This window comes from Podarcis muralis, chromosome 15 (genome assembly GCF_964188315.1).
Source record: "Podarcis muralis chromosome 15, rPodMur119.hap1.1, whole genome shotgun sequence".
Lineage (NCBI taxonomy): Eukaryota > Metazoa > Chordata > Lepidosauria > Squamata > Lacertidae > Podarcis > Podarcis muralis.
In genome coordinates this window covers 30,865,163-30,891,559 of record NC_135669.1, presented here as the reverse complement: position 1 = coordinate 30,891,559, position 26,397 = coordinate 30,865,163, and the positions used below count along the sequence as shown (strand labels likewise).

The 26,397-nt window shown below is 47.5% G+C and overlaps 2 protein-coding genes across 2 annotated transcripts in view; both read left to right on the top strand.

Annotated features, from left to right (window-relative positions):
• The first annotated feature begins 993 nt into the window (after positions 1–993).
• ASL (argininosuccinate lyase) lies at positions 994–14,488 on the top strand. Its single transcript, XM_028708235.2, has 17 exons — positions 994–1,107; positions 1,295–1,366; positions 4,207–4,401; positions 4,918–5,001; positions 5,623–5,679; positions 8,136–8,233; positions 8,790–8,867; positions 9,133–9,210; positions 9,624–9,676; positions 9,983–10,045; positions 10,250–10,364; positions 11,283–11,367; positions 11,664–11,723; positions 12,231–12,314; positions 12,898–12,978; positions 13,591–13,697; positions 14,237–14,488. The coding sequence occupies exons 2-17, from the start codon at positions 1,355–1,357 to the stop codon at positions 14,379–14,381; spliced, it is 1,395 nt and encodes a 464-aa protein (XP_028564068.1). The 5' UTR covers positions 994–1,107; positions 1,295–1,354; the 3' UTR covers positions 14,382–14,488.
• A 2,027-nt stretch (positions 14,489–16,515) lies between these two features.
• GUSB (glucuronidase beta) overlaps positions 16,516–26,397 on the top strand; it is an 18,051-nt gene continuing 8,169 nt past the window's right edge. The window contains exons 1-7 of the mRNA XM_028708808.2: positions 16,516–16,767; positions 19,028–19,216; positions 20,921–21,102; positions 21,931–22,073; positions 22,832–23,019; positions 24,080–24,232; positions 25,397–25,575. Of these exons, the coding sequence (XP_028564641.2) occupies positions 16,561–16,767; positions 19,028–19,216; positions 20,921–21,102; positions 21,931–22,073; positions 22,832–23,019; positions 24,080–24,232; positions 25,397–25,575 (1,241 nt within the window). The 5' untranslated portion in view covers positions 16,516–16,560. The remainder of the gene's footprint in view (positions 16,768–19,027; positions 19,217–20,920; positions 21,103–21,930; positions 22,074–22,831; positions 23,020–24,079; positions 24,233–25,396; positions 25,576–26,397) is intronic.

Sequence of the window (26,397 nt, the reverse complement as noted above, 5' to 3'; positions counted from 1 at the left end):
AGATTTTTTATAGAAATTAAGCAATCCAGATAAAGCCGGCCGGGGGGGGGGGTGGATATAACATCTCCTACTTAGATAAGTAAGCTAAAGTGCTTAACCTTATATGAATTATGTCATTAATGAAGGGGGAAAACCCATTAAACAACATAGGTTATTATATGGTGCGAGGAGGGAGAGATTGATACATATGAAAGAAATTTGGACATGATGGACAGGGTTGCTTTTGAAACCATTTTCTTGATCTGATTTGTCAACCGCTGTTGCAATGCAGGAGTAGCAACTTAAAATCACCATAGCATAACAAAATAAGAAATGATAAAAGCAGGAATGTGACATTCTTTGACGCACTTCATTCTTTGCCTCTTGGATCTTAGATGGCAAAAGCCTTGCACAAACACAACGCCTCTAATTTTGGAATATTTGATGCAAAAGGGGAAGGGCGACAAAAAGAACAAAACCATAACATGGTCAGAAAAACCAGTCAAAGGCAGCTAATCTAAAACATCCGAATAATAAGTTGATTTTTTTTTTAAATGAACCAGCAATAAGCTAAAAACAGATCAAAACACATATCAGCATCCTACAACCAACATGTTTAATCAAGGCTGTGCGCTGACTTTTCTAAGCCCTCCCGGGCTTCTTGGACAAAAAGGTGGGAGATAAATGCGATAGATGATAGGTAGATAGATAGATAGATAGATAGATAGATAGATAGATAGATAGATAGATAGATAGATGGGGAGGGATCATCATAATCTAGCTATAATATAATACTTCCCTCTCCCCGCCACACACATAACTTGCTAAATTATTTCCTAAGATTTGGAGACAGAGTCGGTAAAAAAACGAAACTCTGCAACAAGAGCGAGTTTGATATCTCTTGATGCGTTTAATCACTTCGCGCTATTAGGAATACAGATTTGAGAGCAGCCCTTCCAGAAGCGTTGGGGTAAAGCCAGAGGGTCGGTGGGCGGGGCCAGCTATCCGTTCTGACAGTAAGACCCGCCCAGGGGGCGTGGCTTGCTGGAGACTGTCGCTTGAAAAGGGGAGCCCTGGGCGGCTTGGAACAGCACAGATCGGCTGGTTGGTGCTTCAGAGGCGCAGCAGGTGAGCCCATCGTGGGAAGCAGCTGCGGGGCGCTCCCTGGCGGTCTCTCCAGTAGCCTTGCAAAGAGGGGAAAGGATGCACCGCATCTCTGTCTCGCTCTGTCTGTCTGTCTGTCTGTCTGGGATGGTAGAGGGGCGGGCTTCTTATGCAAGTGTCAAACCACCCCCAATCTCTGGCTCTCTTCCAGATTTTGCAAAGCTTGCTTTCTTTCTAAGCCAAATTGGAGAAGGAGGAAACATCGCCAGACATGGCATCCGAGGTGAGCTGGGAGTTTTTGGAAGTTCACCTCTCCCCCCCGTACCCCCCCCAAAACCCCACCTTCCATCCCTGTCCCTTTTCACAATAAGGTTTGTCATTGCGGAGGCTTCACATCAGAAATCAGTTTGAGCAAAATTAGGGTTTGTAGTTATTTCTGTGATTCATTTTCCGTTTTGATGGCACTGACAGTAGCTTGCACGCTGGAGAGGGCATGGTTGCAGCATGGGATAAGGATTTTTTGGGATGGTGGAATTCACTGTCACCGAAGAGCTGCTGAAGGGTCTTACATGCTAAGAACCAGTTTCTGGGTTTGCTGTTTTCCTCCTCCCTCCGAAACCCTTTTCCTTTTGTGTCATGTGCTTTACAATTTAAGCCCGAGATCAGGAGTTGTTTTATTACTGAAATTTGTAAGCCTCTTGATGAGCATTTTTCCCCAGGGCTGGAGAGTAGGATGTGAATAAATAAAATATATGGTGTGTTCCATTGCTGCAGAGCAGACATATGGGTGCCCCTTTACTGTGGTTGTTAGCATGGTTAGATGAGACTTGTATACCCTCCATGGTTAGAGGAAGCGTACCTCTCACTGCTGTTAGTGAACAAGGGCCTGGCTGTTAAACCATGCATATATGTGAGTCCATTGAACTACCGTGTGTTGGAGGCAGAGTACTGAGCTAAACAGCCCCAAGAGGGCTATTCTTATGGTTTCATTTATAGCACTTAGATTCTAGACATCTGGTGCCTGAGTTTTCAGACAACAGCTATTGCTGGGTATCTAAGTTTCATTTTTTTTGACCCGTTGTAGGATTGAATCATAGAACCTTCTTATTTATAGTGTGCCATCAGCTAAATGTTGGCAGATTTCAGGACACACAGAAGGAAGTTCTTCTTTACAGGGCATATAGTTAAACTATGGAACTCCCTCCCACAGGAGGCAGGGATGGCCATAAACCTAGATGGCTTTAAAAGAGGATAGGACAAATTCACGGAGGTGAAGGTTATCAGTGGCTAGGAACCATCATGGATGCGCTCTGCCTTCAAAGCTGGAGGCAGCGATGCTTCTGAAAACCAGTTGCTGGAAACCACAGGAAGGGAGAGATGCTCTTGTGCTCACATCCCTGCTTGGGGGTTTCCCACAGGCATCTGGGTGGGGCCACTGCGAGAACTGGATGCTGGACTAGATGGGCCATTGGCCTGATCCAGCAGGTGGTTCTTATGTTCAGGAGGCGAATGAATTTAGGGTGGGGATGTGAGGGGTTTGCAATGCTGGAAGGCCCAGGGGTTGGGGAGAGATTGGAAGGGGCCAGGCTTTGTGGTGGTGCACCTGCATTGCATACGGAAGGCTCCTGGGGAGTCTGACGCCCTCCCTGGCACGTCCGTTTCAAAGAAGCTCGCATGGCTGAAGGCCGTTTCCTGGTCAAGTCAGACACTCTTGGGCAAGGTGGAGCCACAGTCTGATTTGCACATGCTGTATTGGAAGTATCTATATGGATTCCTAGAACTGTAGTGTTGGAAGGGACCCCAAGGGTCATCTAGTCCAACCCCCTACAACATAGGAACCACAGCTAGATAATCCCTGACAGATGGCAGCCCATCCTCTGTTTGAAAACCTCCATAAGGCAGAGGGCAAGCAGCTCAGTGCATCAGTTTGGTGTGCAGAACCTCCCGGGTTCACTCCCAGATAACATCTCTAGGTAGGGCTGGGAGAGACTCCCTGCCAAAACCTCTGGAGTGCCACTGCCAGTCAGTGCACACAATTCTGAGTGAGATGGACCTGCAGTGCATCTCAGCATAAGGCAGCTTCCTGGGTTCTTTGATTCAAAACCATGAGGACTAGAATCTTAACTTTATTTTCAGGGCAAAGGCTGTGGCTCTGTGGCAGAGCATCTTCTTTGCATGCAGTAGGGCTGGGATGGACCGGCAGGTCTGACTCAGTCCTGCGTTCAGAGACCCTTCCTTTTGAAAGCAAATCCTCCCCTAACAAGACTCGCTGTCTCTTGCAAAAAAAGGGTATTTGCAAGTGATGCTGCTCAATGCTAACCTCCATTACTGGCATTGCCCAGGAAAAAGAAGCATTTTTACTTTTTAAAGTGCTGAATGCAGGCTTCAATGTGGCTTGACCCTGAAATGATATTTCCTGGCCGGCTGACCTTTGGCTCCTGAAGAGGCAGAGCAGTCACATGTTGCCCTCCTATTTGTTTTGAGGCAACGGGAGCAGTTGCAGCAACGGAATCCTGTGCTGACAGAAGCAGATTGTGATCCACTGAGTGTTCCGCTGAAGATCAATAATAAGCTATATGTGCTGGATTCACCAAAAAGTTGGCTGGGGGGGAGGGAGAGGTGGTGAGCTCCAGAGGTAGACCTGTGGGTCATATGATTTCAGAATCAGACTTCAACATTTGAGGGGAGCTCTGCCGCTTGGGGGGGGTGTGTCTCAGGTTCAACCCTGGTAGGGCTGGGAATGTGCCCTGCCTGAAACCCCAGAGAGCCACTACCAGTCAGTGCTAGATGGACCAACAGTGTAATAAAGTACAAGCCAGCTTAGAATCATAGAACTGTAGAGTTGGAAGGGACCCCGAGGGTCATCTAGTCCAACCCACTGCAACGCAGGAATCTTGACTGAATCATACATGGTAGATTTGCCATCCAAGCTCTGCTAAAACAAACCTCCAAGGAAGGCTCAGTCCCCAGTTGCATTCCCAGATAGGGCTAGGAGATGCTCCCTGTCTGAAACCCTGGAGATCTGGTCCATGTGAACAATACTTAGCTAGAGTTATTTCCTACATTCCTCCTTAATTTCTCACTCTTGCTAACCTGCGCAAGGCATCTTCCTTCTTTCCCCAGGGTGATAAACTTTACGGAGGAAGGCTGACGGGGAGTCTTGATCCCATCATGGAGAAGCTCAACTCTTCGATAGAGGTAGACCATCGCTTGGCGGAAGTTGACGTCCGCTCAAGTATAGCTTATGCCAAGGCTCTGGAGAAAGCTGGGATCTTATCCAAAGCCGAAGTGGAGAAGATCATCAGTGGGCTTGAGAAGGTATTGATCCGGGAACTTCAAAGCAAGCTTACAAGATTCAGAAAGGGTGCTTTGGGAGACAGGGACTGTTTCATCTTGAGTAGGGAACATTAGAATTTAAGACCTGGGGCCTGGGTTTGTTTGCTTCCCCTCTTTCCTTGCCAGTAACAGGTTAGAAAATCTCTACTTCAAGGGCATGCAATTTGTGTCCCCCCATCACATCAGTCTGGGATTCTTCGTTAGAAGGAAGAATCAACTTCTCCTTATCCAATGTACAGTTTCTTTTATAAGAGCACCCCAGAACGAAAAATATTTCTGTGATGGGTGATGTCATCCACTTCCCAATATGCTGACACCCATAAGTGCATGCTAGCTCTTTTTGACTTTCTCCTGGAAAGAAGCAGGGCTCCTAAACACAGCTTCTTGGACTCAGCTGTTAAATGCATGAATGGCTCTCTAACTCATCCCGCCACAAACACAAGCAGCAAAGACCGCCTTGTTAATTACTAACCAGCCCTTTTTCTGCTGTATTTGTAGATTTCTGAGGAGATTTCCAAGGGCACTTTGGTGATCACCAAAACTGATGAGGACATCCACACTACCATTGAACGCAGGCTCAAGGTTTGGTGCACCTGTTCAATCTACATTCTGTGGCTTTTTTCTTCTAGGGACTGTAGATTCTAAGGGATTTTTGGCTATGTCCATTTCAGGAAGAAGCAAGCTTCCCCTTACCTCCTGTTTGTCCACCAAAAGAGATCCATACCCTAATTTTCAGTGTCCTAATAGCCCTTTTGGGCTACAAACATGGTTGGATAACTATAGGACAGCAGGATCATAGAGGCCGAAAGCACAAGCAGGTCGAAAACAAACCAAGCTTTTAGATCCACAGAGCCCTACCTCCCCAAACAAGCAAACCTCACAGAACCATCCCCAAGCAAAAATAAATCACCTCAAATTATGAAAATAAAAAAGGGAGGAACATAGGGCCTAAGTGGGTGCCAAGGGGGCTGTCTGAGGAGACCATGGTGCCTGCGAGCATCACATCAAGGACCCCAGCTTTAAAGTAATAAACCATGGTTTGTTTACTTGTTGGGGAGACAAGCATGGTTCATTTGGCAAACCATTGGTTCAGACAAACCATGGCTTAGCATTACATGCAAACGTAGCCAATGAATAACTGCTTTCAAGATCTACTTCCTCCAAAGCATTGGACTGACAGTGACAATGACTCCTTTTTTCCAGGAGCTGATTGGTGATGTGGCTGGGAAGCTTCACACTGGAAGAAGCAGAAACGATCAAGTAGGAAAACAAGAGTGGATGGCTTATTAGCAGTTTTAGCTATCCTACCCGTTTCTCTCTCTCTCTGCCCTGTTTCCTATGTAAATGTAGTAGCAGGTGGTATTGCGGGAGGGAGCATTCTGAAAAAGCTACTCTGTTTTAAAATATAACGTCAAGTTTCTAGTCCTTGAAGCTTGCCAGATAAGTCACACTTCCAAAAAATCTCACAAGATGGTGGGGAAATGAGGAGGGATTCTTGTAGACACCCTGATTTAAGCCATTGCCCTTTGCCCCTTCCTGTGTCCAGCCGAAGTCAGATTGTGCAAGGTTTAGGGATTTTCTGATACAGAGGATAAACAGCCAGTAATCCCACATTTCTGAACTCAGGAGTTGCACCATCGTGCTCTGAATCTATTTGCATGAGATCAGCTTTCCGGCTCCTCTTCTGCAAACTCCACTGGGGTGGGGATGGTGTTTTTGGGAAGGGCCCTTCCTCCTTGCTGAGGTTGTAACAACATAAATAAGAGAATCGGGTCAATGGCCCATTTAGTCAAGCATCAGAGGGAGCGGATGGCGCTGTGGAGTCACTGCATCCCCTTGATCATTAGGGTTGCCCTTTTCTGAACCTTTTCCAATATCCTTTTTGAAATAAGGTGACCAGAACAGCACACAGTATAACTCAAATGTGCTTTGAGTTACCACCATATCTCCATCTCAGCTGCCTTTGTTTTTCTCCCTAGCCCAACAGCTCTGGTACCCAACACTCTGAACCGAGTACAACGAGCTATTCATTCATAGCTACTGAGCTTTCTGTCTCTTCTTTATTATTATTAAAAATATGTTCTTGGTCTTGGGGACCAGTTGCTTGTGTAAAATTCAGAGTCTGTTTGCTCTTTCAAGGTGGCCCCTTTCCATAGCTGATTCCTCCAAAGCCCTCTTTTCCTCCTCTAGCCCAGAGCTGTTGCAGTTGAGAGGCAAAGTGGCCTGGTGGTTAAGGAGCTTGTCAGCATCTCTGAAGGCCATGGGTTCAAGTCCTGCTTATTCTCTCACTGGATGGCCGCCTCCAGTTCACTCAGCAATGAAGCGGTACCTGAACTGTGCCAAATATATCTTGTATCTTGATTCCTGCATTCCCCACAGCCAGATACTGGTCCTTCAGGCCTTGTAGGGAGCTAACTGGCCTCCAGCTGAGTGCCCCCCCATGCAATTTCATACATGGTTACTTGGAAGTAATTCCAACTAAGTTTAATAGGGCTTACTCCCAGGTAAGTGTGTATAGGACCAAGGCACCCAGGTTCTTATCAGGAGACCCTCAGTGGAAAAATCTGCTTTTGCAGACAAGTTTCCATGACTCACTACCTGCACTTTTTAAAATTAGTAATAGTAATACATTATTAAACGAGCAATTTTTAACCCACGGCAGAGGCAAAGGAGTTGGGGGATGGAAGCAGGGGCAGACCAGGAATGTGGTCTTACCCAACTAGCCACCGAGGTGCAGGAAAATGTTTGCCCAGAATGTCACTGAACAGGGGAAGAAATGTTCCCAAGCTGTAGGAAATAGAAATGTGTTTTAATGAATTCATCGTTGCATTATTATTAAAGTGTGTGAACATATGTGTGCAAGACAGGTAAGGGTCATAGCTCAGTGGGAGAGCAACACTTTGCTCCCAGATTGTTCGTTTGCAAACTAGAGAGCTGCTGCAAGTGAATGGAGCCGGCATTGAGCTAGATGGACCAATGGGTTCTGTAGAAGCCATCTTCCAATGGAACCAAATTCTACTCTCCTTTAAGTCAAACCCATGAGATCTAGCTCTGTACACTCAGCAGAAGCAGCAGCGAGAGCCATAGCTCAGCGACAGAGCACCTGCTTTGAACAAGGTCCCGGGTTTGATCCCCAATGGTGTCTCTGGGTAGGGCTGGGAACACCCCCCCCCCATCTGAAACTAGGAGGCCTTCACTCCCATCCACCCCACCCTCCAACCCAGTAGGAGAGAACAACATGTTTCTCAGAAGTAACGGCTGTGTTCCAATAATGGACATCTTTGAGGCCAGGGTAAAGGATGTCCACTCCAAGCAATCAAATGCTATATGGATTCTGAAATGGTTTTCTTGGATGCCATCAGGACCTTCTGCTGGTTTCTTAGGTAGAAGGGCTTAGACAAAACACCCTCCATTGCTCTTCTTCCTTGCCACTGTTGTGGTTGGCATGCCCATCAGGGAAAGAGGCAAGTGAGCAAGCCAGGGGCCACAGGGCAGGGCTCTTTTTCAGTGTGAACCCCCCAATCTTAGCAACTGCCCAGCCACTATGACATGTGGCGCGTGCCTTTGGAACAGTATCCTTGCCCGGCTAAACTGATCCCAAATGACCTCCTTCAGCATCCTCTGTGAAAGGGGCCAGATCAGCGTCTCCAGGTGGAATTGTTGGTCTTTCTTTCGTGAGGCCTGAGCAGTGAGATGCTTTGCGGCTTTTCTTCCAGGTGGTGACCGACCTGAGGTTGTTGATGAAGAGCTCTATCACAGTGCTTTCCGGCCACCTGCAGCAGCTCATCCGCACCCTGGTGGAGCGTGCTTCTGCGTAAGCTTCTCTTTATTTTCTCCCTGCCCCTCCGCCACATTTTACTTATATATATTTTATTGCATTTATATCCCATCCTTTTCCTCCAAGGAGCTCAAGGTGGTATGCATGGTGCTTCCCCATTTAATTCCCGATAACAGCCCTGCAAGGTAGGCTAGGCTGAGAGAGGCAGTGCCTGGCCCAAGGTTGCCCAGTGAGCCGAGTGGTGGATTTGAACCCTGGTCTGCCCTAGTCCAACACTCTAACCACTAAACCACACTGTCCCCCCTTCTTGGACTAGTCACTGGCTGCCAGTTCATTTCTGGGGACAACTTTAATGGCTGGTATTGGCTTTCTGAAGCCCTAAGCTGGAGGAGGGAATCTTTTCCTTTCCCCCAGTGTGAGGACTACATTCTTGGGCAACCATCTGTGAGCCATGTGTCAGAAAAGGGCAGGGCCAGAGGCCAAGAATGGGTGGAGACAACACTGCAACTCTTTGTGCAGTAGGCAACAAACTTGGTCCAAAGTCAGTGAAATGTGATTTTGTAACTTGGTGGTCTCCTGTGTTTCTTTGCAGCGAAATTGAAGTGATCCTTCCTGGTTACACCCACCTGCAGAGGGCTCAGCCAATCAGATGGAGCCATCTCTTATTAAGGTAACGGATGCCTTCCCCACCTTCCGGAGTTCCTTCTAGTAAGTTGCCCCAATCCATCCTGCAGCAGCTTTCAACCTGGAAGGGAGAGGTAGTCTGAGCATGTGCAGAGTGCTAGGTCACCAAAATCTGCTTTCTATGATCCAGGAGGCTCCAGATCCAAGAAGTAAAATTCCTTGGCCCTGGCGGGCGGGAGGGCGGGCACCTCTTTTCAGAGATGTGGGTTTGCTTCCTCCTCTTCAAGTCTCTTCCTCTTGACTTCCAACAGCCACGCCGTGGCTTTGACCAGGGATTCCGAGCGTCTCTCGGAGGTGAAGAAGAGGATCGACGTCCTGCCTTTGGGAAGGTAAAAACTGAATCTCCTTCTGGTGTTAGTTACACCTGGGCCAGCTAAGACCAGTAGCTCATCATCACCTGTGAATCTTGAGGATGTTGCGTGTACACCTGTCTCCTTTGGATTTTAAGAATAATTGTAATGTAATGGACCAATATATCCTGTAACTGCTGACAGCAAATTATTAGTATGTATAGGGAAAGGAGGGAAGTGTTTTCTCAATTCCATGGCTCCCACCCCATGTACAACCTCCCTGCAGTGTTGCCAAGGATCTTGGCTGGGCAATGTGGGCCTCCCCTGCTAGTTGGCTTCAGCCCTTACTGCCCTTCCTCTGAACGGGAGGTTAGAAGAGGATCCTGTTTGGGGAGGAGGGATTCTTTCTACCTCTTCTCTCCATTTATTTTATTTTATTTTTATTATTGCAGTGGTGCTCTGGCTGGCAACCCTCTTGGCCTGGACCGTGAACTTATCCGTAAAGGTGAGTGGTGCATTTTTCCTTCCAAATGAAACACAGCAAAACCATTCTTCCAGAAGGTGAGGGAGTTCATTTACAGACTGCCAAAAATAAAGGAGCCTAGATTTTAGGCTGAATTGGTCTGAGGTGTTTTCTCTTTTCCCCCTCTCACACAACAATACATTCACTTTCTCTTTCTCTCTCTTACCCCATTAATCTACTCTTCGCTTGTGGCAACATCCGCGTGCAAAGTGAATCAATCTGACTTTGTTACTCTTTTGCTCAAATTTCCTTGACGTGTCTCTTTTTGTCTGTCTTTTTTCATTCTAGAACTCGAGATGGCATCCATCAGCATCAACAGCATTGATGCCGTGAGCGACCGTGACTTTGCGGGTAAGTGTGCTGTTTTTGTGTCAGGGCAGAGTTCCAAATATTTGGAATCGGTTGCAGGTGGTAGGTTTGCAGAGGACTAGAACCTTGAAGGCTTTGCAATAAGAGTGAGCTAGTTAAAACAGGACAGCCTGATGGACTCTATTCTTGTTCCCTGTTTGAGGGCAACCAATGAGATTTCTTTTCCCCTCATTTTTTCCCCTCCAGTGGAGTTCCTTTCCACTTCTTCTCTGCTCATGATCCACCTGAGCAAATTAGCCGAAGACCTGATTCTCTTTGCCACAAAGGAGTTCGGATTCATCACTCTCTCCGATGCATTCTGGTAACGCTTTGGAATTTCTTAACCCTGTTCCGGGGATTCCTCCGGCAGTCTTGCCCAAACAGAGGTGGAAGGGCCACCTTTTCAGAGAATATTTAGCATTGCAGGGGTCCCTTGCAAATCTATGATTCTACGTCCAATGGCTTTTAAGCTAGGCATTTGGGGATCTCTGTTTTCCTTGCTCACTTAACAGGAATTTCTGAATGAGATGGCTGATAGGGGATTAAAAGACACCCCCTCTCAAAGATGACAGTTTCCTCCTCCACTACACTGGATATTCCTGGGGTCATGCTTGTAGTCCACATGGCACAATTAATGAACTGCAGCTTGTGGTCTGACTGTGCACTGTAAGGCACAAATGTATTGACATACTTAAAAGATTTGGGACTAGGGCACAAATTTGCATATGCTAATATAAGCAAACATAGAACTTAAAGTCACAGGAGTGAAAAGAAAACTTAATCCCCCACCCAAATCGTCTCAGATAAATTCTTCCATTAATTTGCACTCCGCAGCAGTTTCCCTTCCATTCAATTTCCACATGGATCTTGCTCCAAATAATTTCAGTTCCCCTTATATTATCACCAATCATCTCAAGGTAATGCAAACTTTTAATTTGTTCCCCTTCCCAAATGAATATGCCAGGTAGTAACTCAGCTCAACCCAGCTTCAGTTCAATTTCCCCCAAATTCATTTTTATTTTACTCAAACACTGAGATCTGTGGCTCATAGCCTTGTGCCTACCACTGCCCCTAATGGGGTCTGTTCCAGAATCCTCTGCAATTTCAAGCAGAACAAATATAGTTAAGTTGCTTTTCTCCCACTCACAGAGAGGCTGAAAAGTACTGCTGCGGCCTGAGAGGTTGAACCCAGATCTTGCTTTCCTCTAAGTGTGACATATTCTGTTTTGTTTTTTCAAAGCACCGGGAGCAGCCTGATGCCTCAGAAGAAGAATCCGGACAGCCTCGAACTGATCCGTAGCAAGACTGGCCGTGTGATCGGAAGGGTGAGTGCCCAGGCTTGGTTCAGGTTCAGTCAGTGACAAAGCCTCGAAAATATTAGTTGTGATTCCTGCATTGCAGTGGGTTGGACAATTGGACGAGATGACCATTGCAGGGGGTTGGACTAGATGACCATTGGGGGTATGTTGATAAAGGAATAAAATACAGGTGACCCTTGAGATCTTTCCTTTAAAATGAAAATCCAGTGTATTTGTCTATACCTGAATGTATTTGTGACACATACTTTTTTCAGTGTTATTAAATGCCCTCTCCCATCTCTTTCCTTCCTTGTTCTTTGCAGACTATTGGACTTCTGGTGGTACTGAAAGGACTCCCCAGTGCCTACAACAAAGACCTGCAGGTAAAAGGATGGGGGCGTTAATGGCTTTACCTAGGTCCCAGTTACAGATTGCCACCTTCTGGCGCAGCCAAGGTGGCCGTCCCTTCTGCAGGTGGGTTGCAGCTGGGGCTTGGATCTGCGGAACTTCTTGCCACAAGATGTGTCCAGCTCTCAGGTTGAGAGAAGGCTTGAGTCTGCTCTCTGGGTCGATGTGGACAAATTGCAGGGGACGGCCATTGCCTACAAGGCCTTGCTCATGAGCTTCCCGGGGGAAACTGACTCATTGATGTCAGACCCTCCAAGTGTTCCTATTTTCCAGGGACGTCACTGATTTAGAGAAGCTGTCTTGGTTTCTGATTTGATCCCAGAATGTACCGCTTTTCCTTAGGATATCCCTATTTTCACTGAAGAAATATTGGAGGGTATGTGATGTTTTGCAGGACCGGGTGGGCCTTCTCATCTGGTCCAGCAGCACATTTCTCATATAAAAAGATAAAAGCATTTGTCTGTCCCCCCCCCTGCAAACAGGAAGATAAGGAGGCTGTGATCGATGTGATTGACACCCTGAGTGCCGTGCTTCAGGTCACCACTGGTGTGATCTCTACTCTCCAGGTAAGAATTATTATTTTTTAGGAAGGTTTGCCCTTACTTGCTGAGGAAGCACATAAGTGTTCCCATTCTCTCCCCCTCTCTTTCTAAGGCTGGTTCCAGACTGTTACAATTTTTCAAATTTGGTATACCACCAAATCCCAGGTTGCACAATTAAAGTGGATTTGATTATTTTAAATTGGCTATCCATTATACCTGATGTTTTGCAATGGAGCATTCACTACTCTTGCCAAAGGTTTCTGCTGCTATTGGGTTTATTTTCTTTATTTCTTTTTAATGAATTTCATGCGTTTTTGTTATAAATGCATTTTGTGTAGTGTGTTTTTAAGCAACCAACAAGTTCAATGTGATAATTGGGGATTTGTAAGCAGAGACCTACGTAGAACATGGATGTATGTTTTAATCTGTTTTTTGGGGGGTTGTTTTCTTATTCCCAATTGTATCTTTGGAATGTTTTAAAGAGCTGCTTTGACTGATAACTTGATTGTTTTGTTCTCTTCGTAAACCGCTCTGAGGTTGCTGCTTTTCACAATCAAGTGGTGTATACAATTTTAAAACAACAAAAGAAATAAATATTCTCTTCCAGATCAACAAGGAAACCATGGAGAAAGCCCTCAGCCCTGATATGCTGGCTACAGATCTTGCCAACCTCCTGGTTCGCAAGGGGGTGAGTGTCTGAAGCAGGGGTAGCCACCCCAATGGTGTCCCCTAGAAGATAGGACCAACTGCCAGGAATGATGGGAGCCCAAAAACATCTGGAGGGGACAGTGCACCATGTTGGTTACTCCCGATCCAAAGCGGTAGATTCCACTTGCATTTGTACTTGAGAGCTGTAATCCAGTGACTTCCCCAGCGGATCTGGGCCTGGGTGGACACCAACCCGCAGGACCACCAAAAACTATGATCTCCTGGAGAAACCGTTGCAAATTTCTGCTTGCACAGGAAGTGTGGGCATCTGTTTCCATTGCATTCCACTACATAATTCAGCAGGGAACACCCACCCCGAGTTTCAGATAGCGCTTTTTGATGCAAGATGGGCTGGTTTCCCAAGAGATGACCCCCCCCCAACAGGTGTTTGGGTGCTCCTTGTCTGCGCGATACCCCTCAGACCAAATGGACCATTGACCTGATCCAGTAGGCTCTGCTTGTGCTCTTAAGGTCCTAGGGGGGAAGCTGCCACAGCAACCTCCTACTCTTCGTAGATTCAGTCTGAAGATTGCAGGGATCAGCTAGGTCTACGTAAGGGAAAGCTCCTGACTGTGTGCTTTTGCGATTGCAGATGCCGTTCAGACAAGCCCACACTGCCGTTGGGAAAGCGGTCCACTTAGCTGAGACCAAAGGAGTGACTCTTAACCATCTATCCCCAGAGGACCTGAAGAGCATCACGTAAGTGTCGCCCTTTTTGCAAAACGTGAAAACCAAGTTCCGTTGAGTTGGAAGGGACCCCAGCGGTCATCTAGCCCAACCCTGTACAATGCAGGAACCTCAACTGCATCATACATGACCTAAGGGCATCCAACCTCTGCTGTTTCTAGCCCTCATGGCTGCAGACCCGAGGCGTTGACATCTTATACTGCGTTAAAATCATTCCTTCCAAGAGTCTAAGGCAGAATGTTAGGTGGCCAAAGAGAGCCATCCCAGCTCAAGGATACTTCCAGCCAGTCAAAAAACATACTCCGGGGGCTTCGGAGGGGTATGGCTTTTGTTCAGAGATGTGTGGCCTGGGGAGGGCCCAGAGAACTGGACAGAGAAACCTGTTAGGGGTACATTTGGCCTCCTGGTTTGAGGTTCCCTCACCCCTGACACAGCTCTGCCCTGCATGACTGTCTCTTGGTCACTTGAAAGTGTGACCAACATATATTAGTTCTCTGGATATTGTTGAATACCCACCGACTGACCTCTGGCTGCATTTTCTTTCCCTCTAGCCCCATGCTGGGAGGCGACATCTCCCAGGTGTTCAACCAGCAGAGCAGCGTGGAGCAGTACACCTCCCCTGGCGGGACGGCCAAGAGCAGCGTGAGCACCCAGATCGAGCAATTGAAGGAGCTCCTGAAGAAGCAGAAGGATTAAGCTTTTGAGTGTGGGGGAAGGAAACTGTCCCTTTGCTGCGGGTTGTGCTTATCACGTTTAATCCCGAGTTAATAAACACAGTGGTGTATTGGATTTCACTGAGAAAACTTTGTTGCGTGGTTTTTCTCCCCTTCCCTTTCTCCTTCGTTACAACTCTTCCTGCATTGCAGGGGGTGGGACTAGATGACCCAAAGGTCCTCTTCCAACTCTACAATTGTGTGATTCTAATGAACAAGTTCTCCCACAAAGAAGGGCAGCCAGATCTTCCATCACACCCTCTTGGTGTGCCGGACTCCTAACTCCCAGCAGTCAGCATGCCAGGAGTTTGAGGGCTCTATCAGAAGGGTAGATTTGCGTATGGTGTACAATCTCTCTCACACACAAAACCACATTCAAGGTTTAATGAATAAAATTAACTCAGGTTAGCTCCTGTACAGTTTTCACTGAGGGTAGCTGCTGGCAGCCATTTTGTCCAGGGGTAAATCCTGAGGAGAATTTTGGAAAGCATCCACACCTGAGAATCTAGGGTTTGATAACAAACTGGAAAATCAAGTTGCTAGTCCTTATGGTTTGAAGCGATTGGGAAAGCAGAGGGGTTGAAATGCTGTGGGTGACAGCGCACTGCAACTTAAACAAGTGTTTAAAACACTTTTTTTTATTATTCACAAGTGAATGTGAGGGGAGAGGTTTGGCAGCCTGCTGTGGTGTAAGGTGTTCTGAGGAAAATGTAGGCCTTCACATTCATTCCTAACAAAATTTCAGTTCAAGAGAAGGGGGCAAGATTATGGATAGCTGTCAAAGTGCACTTGTGAATGAGGCCTGAACGGCTTCCTAGTACAGAAGCTTTATTATAACAGGGTCCTTGAACAAAAAATGAGGCTTCACAAATGAAAATATAAGCAAGAGACTGAAAAGATGTCTCTGCCCCAAGCCACTTGCAATTTTAATATAACAGGATGGGTGTCTGAGGAAAGCATTGCAGCAGAATTGGGTGGTACCACCACCTGGGGAATGATGGGATTACAATAATAACACACAAAAAATAACAGGAAAAAATACTTTAAAAGCAGCTATTTAAAACCTTAAAGTAATGATTAAAATCAATGGTAAACTAAAAACCAGATTAAAACACATGTCAACACGCTACATATCTGGGTAGGCTTGCCTTAACAATGTTTTTTAGCAGTCGACAAAAAGAGTACAGTAATTGCTATTGTCTGGTGTTTAATAGGCAGGGAGTTCCGAAGCATAGGTACTGCCACAATAAAAGGTCAATAAATATCATAAAAGCATAAAAATGTAAGGGCAGAGTGTCTTTAAGCACACACAAAGTATCTCTCTCCTTGAAAAGCACCACCTTTTCTCTTCTTTTATAAAGACAACACACACAAAGCAGGAAAATATAAAGAACGCATGAAAGGCACAGACTTTGCCCTCACCTTGCAATCCATGCTGCTGATTCTGGTTTGGACCGTTTGCATAAATAAGTAACAACTGCTTAACTCCGCAGTCTGCTGATCACTGAACTTGAGTGACAGTAGAAAAAAGAATCAGTAGGTTTATCGTGGAGTCAGCTTTCCATAGGGAGGCAAAGTTGCGTAGTGGTTAGAGAGTTGCATGAGAACCTGGAAGACCAGGGTTCAAATCCCAACTCAGTCATATGAAACTCACTGGTTGACCTTGGACCACTCACTGCTTCTCAGCCTTACCTACCTCACAGGGTTGTTGTGGGGATTAAATGGGGGGAGCCATGTGCTTCTTGGGGGGAAAGGGTGGGTTATACAATATTTTTTTTAAAAAAAACCTGGTAATCTCTAATTGCTGCTGGACTACAACTCCCATCATCTAATTTTCGCTGGGGATGATGGGAGTTGGAGTCCAGCAACATAGGGAGGAAGGCCAAAGATGACCCTACTTAGTTCCTCGAAATAAATATTTTAAGTCATCCAAATGCCTTTTTTTTAGTCTGTTTTACTCCCTCTGACATATCAAAACCTTAATACTAGCAAAGCCCTGGCAGTGCCCTCAAGCAAGATGGCTGCCTCTGCCTCCCCATTGCGGGAAGTGGGCGTCTCCTGAGCATACAGACTCGGATTGGCTCCCGACAAGTCAGCTGGGCTGGAGATCAGCCGACTGCCTCTCCAGCCTCAGCAGTGAGCGGGTCAGGCTGTCTGGCAGCATGAAGGTGCTGCTTCTCTGCGCCCTGTGCCTGGTCCTGGGGTGCTGCCAGCAGGGGGGCGCCCTGGATGGAGGGATGCTGTACCCCCGGGAATCTCCCTCCAGGGAGCTGAAGGAGCTGGGAGGCCTCTGGAGCTTCAGGGCAGACTGGTCAGAGCGCAGGGATGCGGGGTTTGTGGAAGGCTGGTACAAGAAGCCTCTCTCCCAGGTGAGTGAGCGGAGAAGGCGGGCGCCATCACGGTGAGGCGGGATTACTTTTGAAAGCTGCTGAGATAAATTTTGTGAAATAAATAAATTGTTAAGTAAGTTACAAGAAGCTGAAAAACCAAACTGAAACGTGTGTCGATATTCTACATGCTTCGGTAGGTTTTGCCGAAACAAAAAAGGCGCCAAATAGAGTATAGTGAATTATGGGTTTAGTTTTTGAGTTCTTGTTTGATAGCAACATCCGAGCACCCCTAATGGATCAAGCCAAAAGCCCTGCTAATCTAAATAACCAACACAGAGGCTGCCATAGGTGTAGCCAAGAGGTGGCAGGGAGGAGCAGCTGCTCCCCTAAATCAATAAAAATACATAGCAAACTGAGGTTCTGCCCCCCCCCCCAAATCCTGGCTACGCCCATGGTTCTGACTGCCCAGATGCTTTGAGGGAGCCAACAAGTGGGGGGGTGTTGGGGGGGATGCAATGTCCAGTCCCTGTGGTCCCCCCAAACATCTGGTACACTGCCACAGAATGTGGAGGTTTGACTTAGCTTTATGGGCACACAGCCACTGGGTAGATGTGGGCTTTCTGTATTTGTGAACAGTGCACTGGGATCTTTGGAACAGTTTCATTGGAAAGATAGAAGCTGAGAAAGCAAGGAGTTGACATTGATTGCCCTTCAGCTCCAACGGAAAGGAGAAGTTTAGAATATCAGGAAGTGGCTCAGCATTTCTATGCGCAAGTGAGGAAATGAACTGTTACGTGCAAAGCTGGTGAAATAATTGTTTCCCCAAAGAGCAGGAGGTAGGCACGTGCGTCTGTGAATCAGGAAACAGAAAGGGTGTTATTTAATGCATTGTTTTATTTCACTGTTCAGCTGAAAAAGACTTCCAAGAGCACTTTGCAAATATCAATATTAAGATAGTCTGTGCCTTTGAGTTTTCCAAACTCAAGTATGCAACACTAAAGGAAAGGGCAATAGGAGGGAGGAGGGGGAAAACAAACTCAGGCACAGTTGATTGAATAACCACCTGGAATGGAAAGGTTTTGGAACAGCAGAATCTGCATGATCATTAGTAACTTGCTAACAGCCGTTTAAAAGTCATACTGTGTGCTTCAGAAAAGGTGGGTAAAATCAAAGATTGGGTTTGTAGTTCTCCACTGTTTACACCAGGGGTCTGCAACCCGCGGCTCCGGAGCCGCATGTGGCTCTTTTACACCTTTGCCGCGGCTCTGGGGCGGATACTAGCGAGGGGAGGAGGCGCATTGTGCGCCCCGACACTCCCCACTGTGGCGGGCGCTGTACTGGCTGTGACGTCGCATGGGGGCGGTGCGTGCGTTACGATCCTGTATATATAGCATTAAGGTAAGAAACAATATATGCAGTGTTATATTTGTTTTAAATGTCGCAATGGTTTTGCGGCTCCCAGTTTTTTTTCCTTTGAAAACGGGTCCAAGTGGCTCTTTTTGTCTTAAAGGTTGCAGACCCCTGGTTTACACGTTAGACTTTAGGCCAAAGAAAATAGAAATGTTTGTGCAAGTGAGCTCTTTGCAGCTTCAATGAATGGAAAACAGCGCCTGTACATTAGTGCCCTCTACTGGCTTCTGGGTGTGATTGCCACATTTAATCTTCCCAACTGATCCTGTACTTTAAATGGAATAGCCTGAGGCCAAGACATGATTTAGCAGGTCATAGAATCACAGAACTGTAGAGTTGGAAGGGACCCCAAAGATCATTCTAGTAATCTACTCCAACTCCCTGCAATGCAGGAATGTGCAGCTGTCCCATATGGGGATTGAACTTGCAACCTTAGCATTACCATGCTCTCACCAACTGAGCTATCCAAAAAAAAAATCATAACTTGCTAATTTGCTCCGCATCAGGCAGATTTCTGAAAGCAGAAGAGCAGAAAAAATATGTTGGCAACCTAGATAAAAGTTTGCTGGAGTTTGCTTGTTTGTCAGAATGTACAAACTGCTCTAGTTTTGGAGAATATACGAGTGGTATGTAGAAATGAAACACAAAATGGAATACAGGTCATAAAACCATAATAAAACCCAGAAGAATCATTCCCCTGGTATAGCACTGCATGCCCCAGCCGTAAAACCCTGAATCTTGTCCCGTAGCAAATTGGCAGCCAGTGCAACCTTTCCGACATGTTTTCAGTGGGTGAACCCAGAGCTGCTGTGTCTGGACCAAATTCCAGGCCTGCATGGGAGAACATCTCTGCCCTGTATGCCCAGCATACCTTCCTCGTCCCTTTCAGTCTGGGCCAGTGATTGACATGCCAGTCCCCGCCAGCTTCAACGAGATCACGCAAGATCCAAAGCTGCGCCAGTACATCGGCTGGGTTTGGTACGAGAAGGAGGTGTTCCCGCCAGCCCGCTGGCTCCTGAGAGATCCTGGGACACGAGTGGTGCTCCGGGTTGGCAGTGCAAACTACTACTCGATCGTGGTGAGTATGGGGCTCCCTGGCAGTGCAGCTCCCCATGGAAGCCTGCCTGGTTTCTGGAACCATTGCATTTTTTATTTTCTGCATTTCTGTCCTGCACTCTTCTCCAATAACCCAAGGTGGTATGTATGGTTCTCTCTCTTCCTCGTTTAATTCCCAAAACCAACTCTGCGAGGTAGGACAGGCTGAGAGAAGAGGAGGAGGAGTTTGGATTTGATATCCCGCTTTATCACTACCCTAGGGAGTCTCAAAGCGGCTAACATTCTCCTTTCCCTTCCTCCCCCACAACAAACACTCTGTGAGGTGAGTGGAGCTGAGAGACTTCAAAGAAGTGTGACTAGCCCAAGGTCACCCAGCAGCTGCATGTGGAGGAGTGGAGACGCGAGCCCGGTTCCCCAGATTACGAGTCTATTGGCCCCCCCAGACACACCCAGCGAGCTTCTTGGCCGAGTGAGGATTTGAACCCAGGCCCTAGTCTGACACTCTAACCACTGCACCACCACTGCCTCTCAAGTTCAGGAGTTATTACTGTATTTTTCTCTCTATTACACGCAGATTTTTTCTCCTAAAAAGGAAGGGGAAATGTTTGTGCGTGTTATGGAGCGAATGTGGGGGGTCCCTGGAGCCGATTAGGGGAGCGCAGGAACAAAAATCAGCAAAAATCAAATCGTGCGTTGCGTCGGAGAGGGAAACCTGAAAAGAGGAAGTGGCTGCTTTCCTGCATTCTGCCTCAGGGTCTTACTGCCCACTCGCTTGTGTTTCATTGCTGTGTTTGCTCAAACGGAACAAAGAGCAGGTAAATCCCCTCCCCTCCAGGCAAGCAGAGGGGAAAGCAGAGGTCTTTCCTTCTAATTCCTCTCCGTGCTCCTCGCAGGCAGCCAGAAAACATGCAGGAGAGAGAGAGCTGGCTTCGGTTTGGGGAAACTTTTGCCTTTCTTTCCTCCCTCCCGTTAAATCCCTCTCCTGCATTCTTAGCCAGCAGCTTCTCTGCACACCGCTCTCTTGTCCCTTCTGTGTTTTTCCTTCCCTCCCCACTTAAAATGTAGTTACAAAGCATGGATCCTCAGGATCTTTGCATTGGGCCACCCCAAATTCACCATCAGATCACATAGCAGCCTGCCCCCCAAAAATCACACACTCACTGTTGCCTGGGGCTGCAATGGTGCAAAAACATGGTTAAAAAGCATGGATCCACATGGATCCTCAGGATCTTTGGATTGGGCCACCCCAAATTCACCATCAGATTGCATAGCAGCCTGCCCCCCAAAAATCACACACCCACTGTTGCCTGGGGCTGCAATGGTGCAAAAATGTGGTTAAAAAGCATGGATCCACATGGATCCTCAGGATCTTTGCATTGAGCTACCCCAAATTCACCATCAGATCACATGTCTGTGGCCACAGCATGAAGCACAAAAATGATACATCCACTGTTTCATTCAGAATTTTTTTCCTTGTTTTCCTCCTCTAAAAAACGATGTGTGTGTTATGGTCAGGTGTGTGTTATAGAGCGAAAAATACGGTACATGTGAATGAGGAGCCTGTGGCCCTCTGGGTATTGATGGCCAATAGCAAGGGATGCTGGGAGTTGTAGTCCAGCCACAGCTTTCCCGCCACTCCAAGTCATGTGACCTGCCTGCCTCCCTTGAGGCTCCATTGTTTGTTTGGAGTCTTTGCACCCAGACACCCCGTTTTCTTCCGTTGTAGTGGGTGAACGGGGTCCAGGTGACTGAGCACGAGGGTGGACACCTCCCCTTTGAAGCCGAGATCAACCAGTTCCTCCGCGATGCTCCAGGAGAGCCTTGCCGAATCACCATTGCTGTCAACAACACCCTGACTCCCCACACGCTGCCTCCGGGGACCATCCATTATATGGAGAACGAGTCTATGTGAGTTGAAGGCCTCACTGAGGAACCCAGCAACCCTCTAGCCAAAGATTCTGGGACGTTCTGTCTAGAACAGGTGAAGGAAGTCGCTCTGAAATGCGTTTTGCCTGCTTTTATTCCATTGTGGTCCACTGGTGTAGGAAAGAGGCTTTCTTCTCGCACATAATCTTGGGTGTTTTCTTAGGTTTTCCCTTCTCCCCCCTTAAAAAAAGGATTAAGCATATTATTTGCAGGAAGAACAATCAATTCAGTTTCCCTCAGTCAGATTTTGTAATTTTGTGGAATTCAATCCCAGGTGCTGTAACTTTACCAAGCGGATTAGGCATGTTGGCATTTCTTATTGGTTTGCTCTCCATCAGTTGTGAAGTCTCTTCAGCTGTCAAACTTTCATGTGTTGTTACATGTCAGCTGTCTTTCAACTCTTAATGTTACAAACGTTACAAACAAATTATCAAAACCTTCCATACATCAGCTGTTGAAACTGGGTATTATTGGGTACATAATAGCAAAATCAAATATTGTGACTCGCTGAATATTCAAAGTTTTCGATGATGGATCAACAGCAAAATTTGCAGAGAACCGGTAGATGCACATCTATAATTCTATTCCCTGATCCACTTAAAATAAATCTGTAACATCCATATTTTATGCAAGACTGCAGGAAACAACTTCCTGATAAGAACTTAACATTTCAGCGTAAATACGTGGAACTTCAGGTGTTCAGTGAATCCGACCTGGTTGTTTCCATCATGCCTTTCAACCCTCAGTTTCCAAGTGTGAGGATTTCCTACCCCCCTCACTCTCTTCCTGAACCCTTCCCCCTTGATCCAGGTACCCCAAAGGCTATTTTGTTCAAGACACACAATTTGACTTCTTCAACTACGCTGGGATCCACCGACCTGTCCTGCTGTACACCACCCCCTTGGCCTACATTGATGACATCACCGTGACCACAGACGTGAAGGGAAACGTCGGTAGGTATCTGAAGTGCCAGAGCTAAACAGCATTTGGAAAGGGGGTGGGTGGCGGGGACGACTATCCTGCAGTATCTATGGAGGAAAAGCTTTTTGTGGGAACAAGCTGTTTGTGGCTGGAAACCTGTTAATGATTTCACTTATCAAAGTGACCACCTTTGAATATTCTCGCTGTGACATATTCACACCATTTACAACCTCAGGAAGTCTCCGAACGATTGTTTTAGCCACCAAATGGCACAAATGGAGAGAGCCAGTGTGGCGTAGTGGTTAAGAGCGGTAGACTCGTAATCTGGGGAACCGGGTTATCGTCTCCGCTCCTCCACATGCAGCTGCTGGGTGACCTTGGGCCAGTCACACTTCTCTGAAGTCTCTCAGCCCCACTCACCTCACAGAGTGTTTGTTGTGGGGGAGGAAGGGAAAGGAGATTGTTAGCTGCTTTGAGACTCCTTCGGGTAGTGATAAAGCGGGATATCAAATCCAAATCCAAACCCCACAGGCTAAAGTTCATTTAACCAAGCGATGGCCCCAATTCTCTCTCTTCAAAGCTGTTTATCCCACAGTCTTCACAACAACTTTGTGAGGTAGGCTGGGGTTGCTTTCCCCAAACTGTTGTGGGAGCAGCGGCTGAGAAAATGGCCTACCTTAGGATGCTTAAGGGATTCAGTTGGTGGTAGCAGTGTGATCCGAAACGGAGCGGTTCTGATTTGTAGCCCGCTGTCTTCGCCAGCTCACCTATTTTGCTTCTGCTGGGACAGGCTTGGTGCAATATTTGGTTTCAGTCCGGGGCAGCCCCCGTTACTCCTTGACCCTGACACTGCGTGACCAAGATGGCGTCACTGTGGCAACTGGAAACGGGTCCGCTGGCGAGATGAAAGTGGTGAACCCTCTACTCTGGTGGCCATACCTGATGCATGAACGTCCTGGATACCTTTACTACCTAAAGGTAACTTAAGCCTTATTTGGACTCAATCCTGGGGGGAGGGAGGGAGAGAAACAAAGGCACGGATCTTGCATGTGGCTCCTGTCCAGGATCCTCAGATCTGCATTGGCCCCTAGTGGAAAACTAATGTTCTGGCCCCTGCTCAGGGCTTAGTTGAGTAGGGGAGGATGCTGACTTGAAAATCCAGAAGGCAGGTGTGCATAGCTGAACAGGATTTCCAGTGGTTAAGAGCAATCCAAGGAAGGGCTCCTGCCTTGCTCTGCCAACAGGAAAAGAAGGGATGGAGGGACACACAGGAAAGTGGCTTTAAACCTCAGTAGAGGTTTGAATAAAGCAGGAATGGAAGGAAACTGAGAGGGGGAAAGCGATGGTCTTAAACCATGGCAGAGATTTGAGTTTGCAAGGTGAGACACTGGGGAGAGGAAGCAATGGCAGTTTAAAGCATGGTTTGAGTCCAGTGAGAAGGGAACTGAGGAAAGTGTCCTTCCATCCCCGCTTTACCTCTGGCGTTGCTTAAAACCACTTTTATAAATCTCTGCATCCCTCCCTGCCCGCTTTACTCAAATTCTAGGGAAGTCCTGTAGCTCAGCAGTAGAGCAGGTTTGATCCCCAGTGGCAGCTCCAGGTAGGGCTGCCCGAAACTCTGGAGAACCGCTGCCAGCCAGAGTAGACAATGCTCAGCTCGGTGGACTAACAATCTGACTTCCTATGATCCTTTCCATCCACAGCCCTTGTGGGAGCCCTCCAGTGAAAAACTCTGTCAGTTTTGTGGGGCAATTGTGCTGGGAAGGACAACACACAGAGGGCAGAAGGGGTGTGGTCCTGGCTGCTCACCCGCTGCCGCATCTGATCCTTGCAGCACATTTTTGCCTACTCCTGGGTTGGAGAATGTGGCCTTGGGTTCAAGTCTAGCAAATTCCCCGCAAATGATGCAGGGTGCAGATTACGGGTTACCTTGGCACAGCACAGAAATTTCTCCTTCCCCTGATGCTACATCTCAGATTCAGGGGGCTGGTGATTGTTGGACATATGACGCAAAAAGGGTGGCTTTTTCGGACCACAGATCACGCTTTCTGCCGAGGTGGACGGCACGGTCTCCGAAGACACTTACACGCAGCCGGTAGGCATTCGGACTGTGCAGGTCACCCGCAACAAGTTCCTAATCAACGGGAAACCATTCTACTTCCACGGGGTGAACAAGCACGAAGACTCTGATGTGAGTTGAGTGGCGCCTTGTTTTCAGATCTCTTATTGCTGAGCACCGGTGATGGGCTGGGGGGCTGGGTTAAGAAGCAGGATGGGCCTCACCCAGAAACATCTTAACCTGGGTTTAGATCAGTGGTTCCCAAACTTTTTGCCCCCCCCCCCCCGGTTCCATAAGCTCACCCCCAGTGTCCCCCACCCTATAAAAAGCATCATTCAGAACTGTGGTTTCCATGACCCACTAAGGAAGCTAATAACACTATAAAATTCAAAATGGTAATGGTTAATTGCGCATTCATTCAAAACCCAGTTAAAAGCTATTTAGTTTAATTCAACAAAACCGATGATCCCATGATACCTGATACTGTAGGAAAAATATTTTTACACATTCTTAACTAGGAAGTTTATAGCACAAAATATTTATTTGTAATCACTTACCAAACATGGACCTGTCACAGATGTGCTGTAACTAATTTATAAGAAAATCAACAGCTTGGCTATCTTGTGAGAACTCAGCATTGTAAATACAAACAAACATGGCCCAAGGAAATAGCTTGGGAAGCGATAAGAATGGCAAAACTTTAAATACAAAGTGAGGAAAGTGCTTTGCTGTAGTCTCTAGTGTGGTCAGTCGTAATAAGAGATCAATACACTCAGAGGGGCCCATCTCTAGGGCTCCTCTGCTACCCCTTGCCTCTTAGTTCCCCCCTGGCTATTCCCACCCTGCCATGGAGTGGTACCGCCCAGTTTGGGAACCTTTGGTCTAGATGGGGTAGTCAGCCTTTTCACACCTACCGCCCACTAATGCATCTTTCTTGATGGTAAAATTTCCTTACCGCCCACCAGTGCTTGATGGAAAGAGATTTCAGCTTGTGCCCTAGAACCCCCTACTGCCCACCTAGAATCCTGAAACACCCACTAGTGGGCGGTAGGGACCAGGTTGACAACCCCTGGTCTAGATGGTTCCGAGCTAGGTGGCCCAACGGTCTGGCTCTGCATGAGACAGTTTCCCACATCAAATCAACCCTTCAGACCCATAGGACTAGAAACTTGCTTTAATCTTGGAGGAGGACCGTAACTCAGTGGCAGCTCAGCTGGGAGCCTGATGTTGGCGAAGGACCATTGCTCTTCTAACTTGTAGCCTCTCCCGTTTCCCCGGGTTTGTTCCCTGCGGCAGATCCGTGGCAAAGGGCTGGACTGGCCCCTCATCATGAAGGACTTCAACCTCCTGCAGTGGCTGGGTGCCAATTCCTTCCGTACCAGCCACTACCCCTACGCCGAGGAGATCATGGAGCTTTGTGACGCCTATGGCATCGTGGTGATCGATGAGTCTCCAGCCGTGGGCATGAAGGACAGGTGAGCGAGCAGCGATTTCCCTGAGCTCCCCAGCGATTTACAGAGCGATGAACTGAGGTAATTTGGCAGCGGTGGTGAAGTGTTTGGGAATGATTGGCTGAGCTGGCCTCACGTCACAAAGGGGCATGGCTGGCCGATGGATCCGAGGCTCCCATTGGCTTGGGTGCTCTGAGCCGAGACGTTGAGTGGGAGCAGATGTACTTAGGGAACTACGGTAAGGGCCTTAGTAGGCAGGAGGCTGAGGAGGAAGACCAGAATAATTTGGCTGTGCATGAGGTGAGGAAGGAACATGTGAGAATGCCATGGACTGGTTGGATGCAGAGGAATGGTAGGGGGAAGCAGCTGGGGAACCCCCAAGGGAAGAAGGCTCAGAGCTCAGGGACTGGCGGTGGGATGGTGATGAGTGGTCGGAGGGAAAGAGGTGGTGTCGGAAGCTGAAGAGGCAACAGGGCTTAGTGAGCTGGGAGAGTATGTGGCAGAGAGAAGTCCAGACTTGGAGGCAGAAGCTGAAGCATGAGAGGAGGGAGGCCAAGAGGCAGAGAGGAGTCACAGGTGTCTCCCCCTCCTGCTGTGACCAGCTCCTCTCCCTCCTGGTCTAGAACCAAGAGAGGTACAAAGAGGGCGGTGGAGAGATGGGCAATGTGCAGGCGCAGTCTCCGACTGCTTGGGGAAAACCCTGGAGAGGAAGGGACTTAGGCAGCTGTGGGGAGGCTTTCAATCCATGAGACAATACCTACTAGAGATGAGTTGCTGCGCTCATTAGGCCTGACACTCCTGTGCAGATCCTGCTTCCGCTAATGAAGAGTTAACTCCAACTTGCAT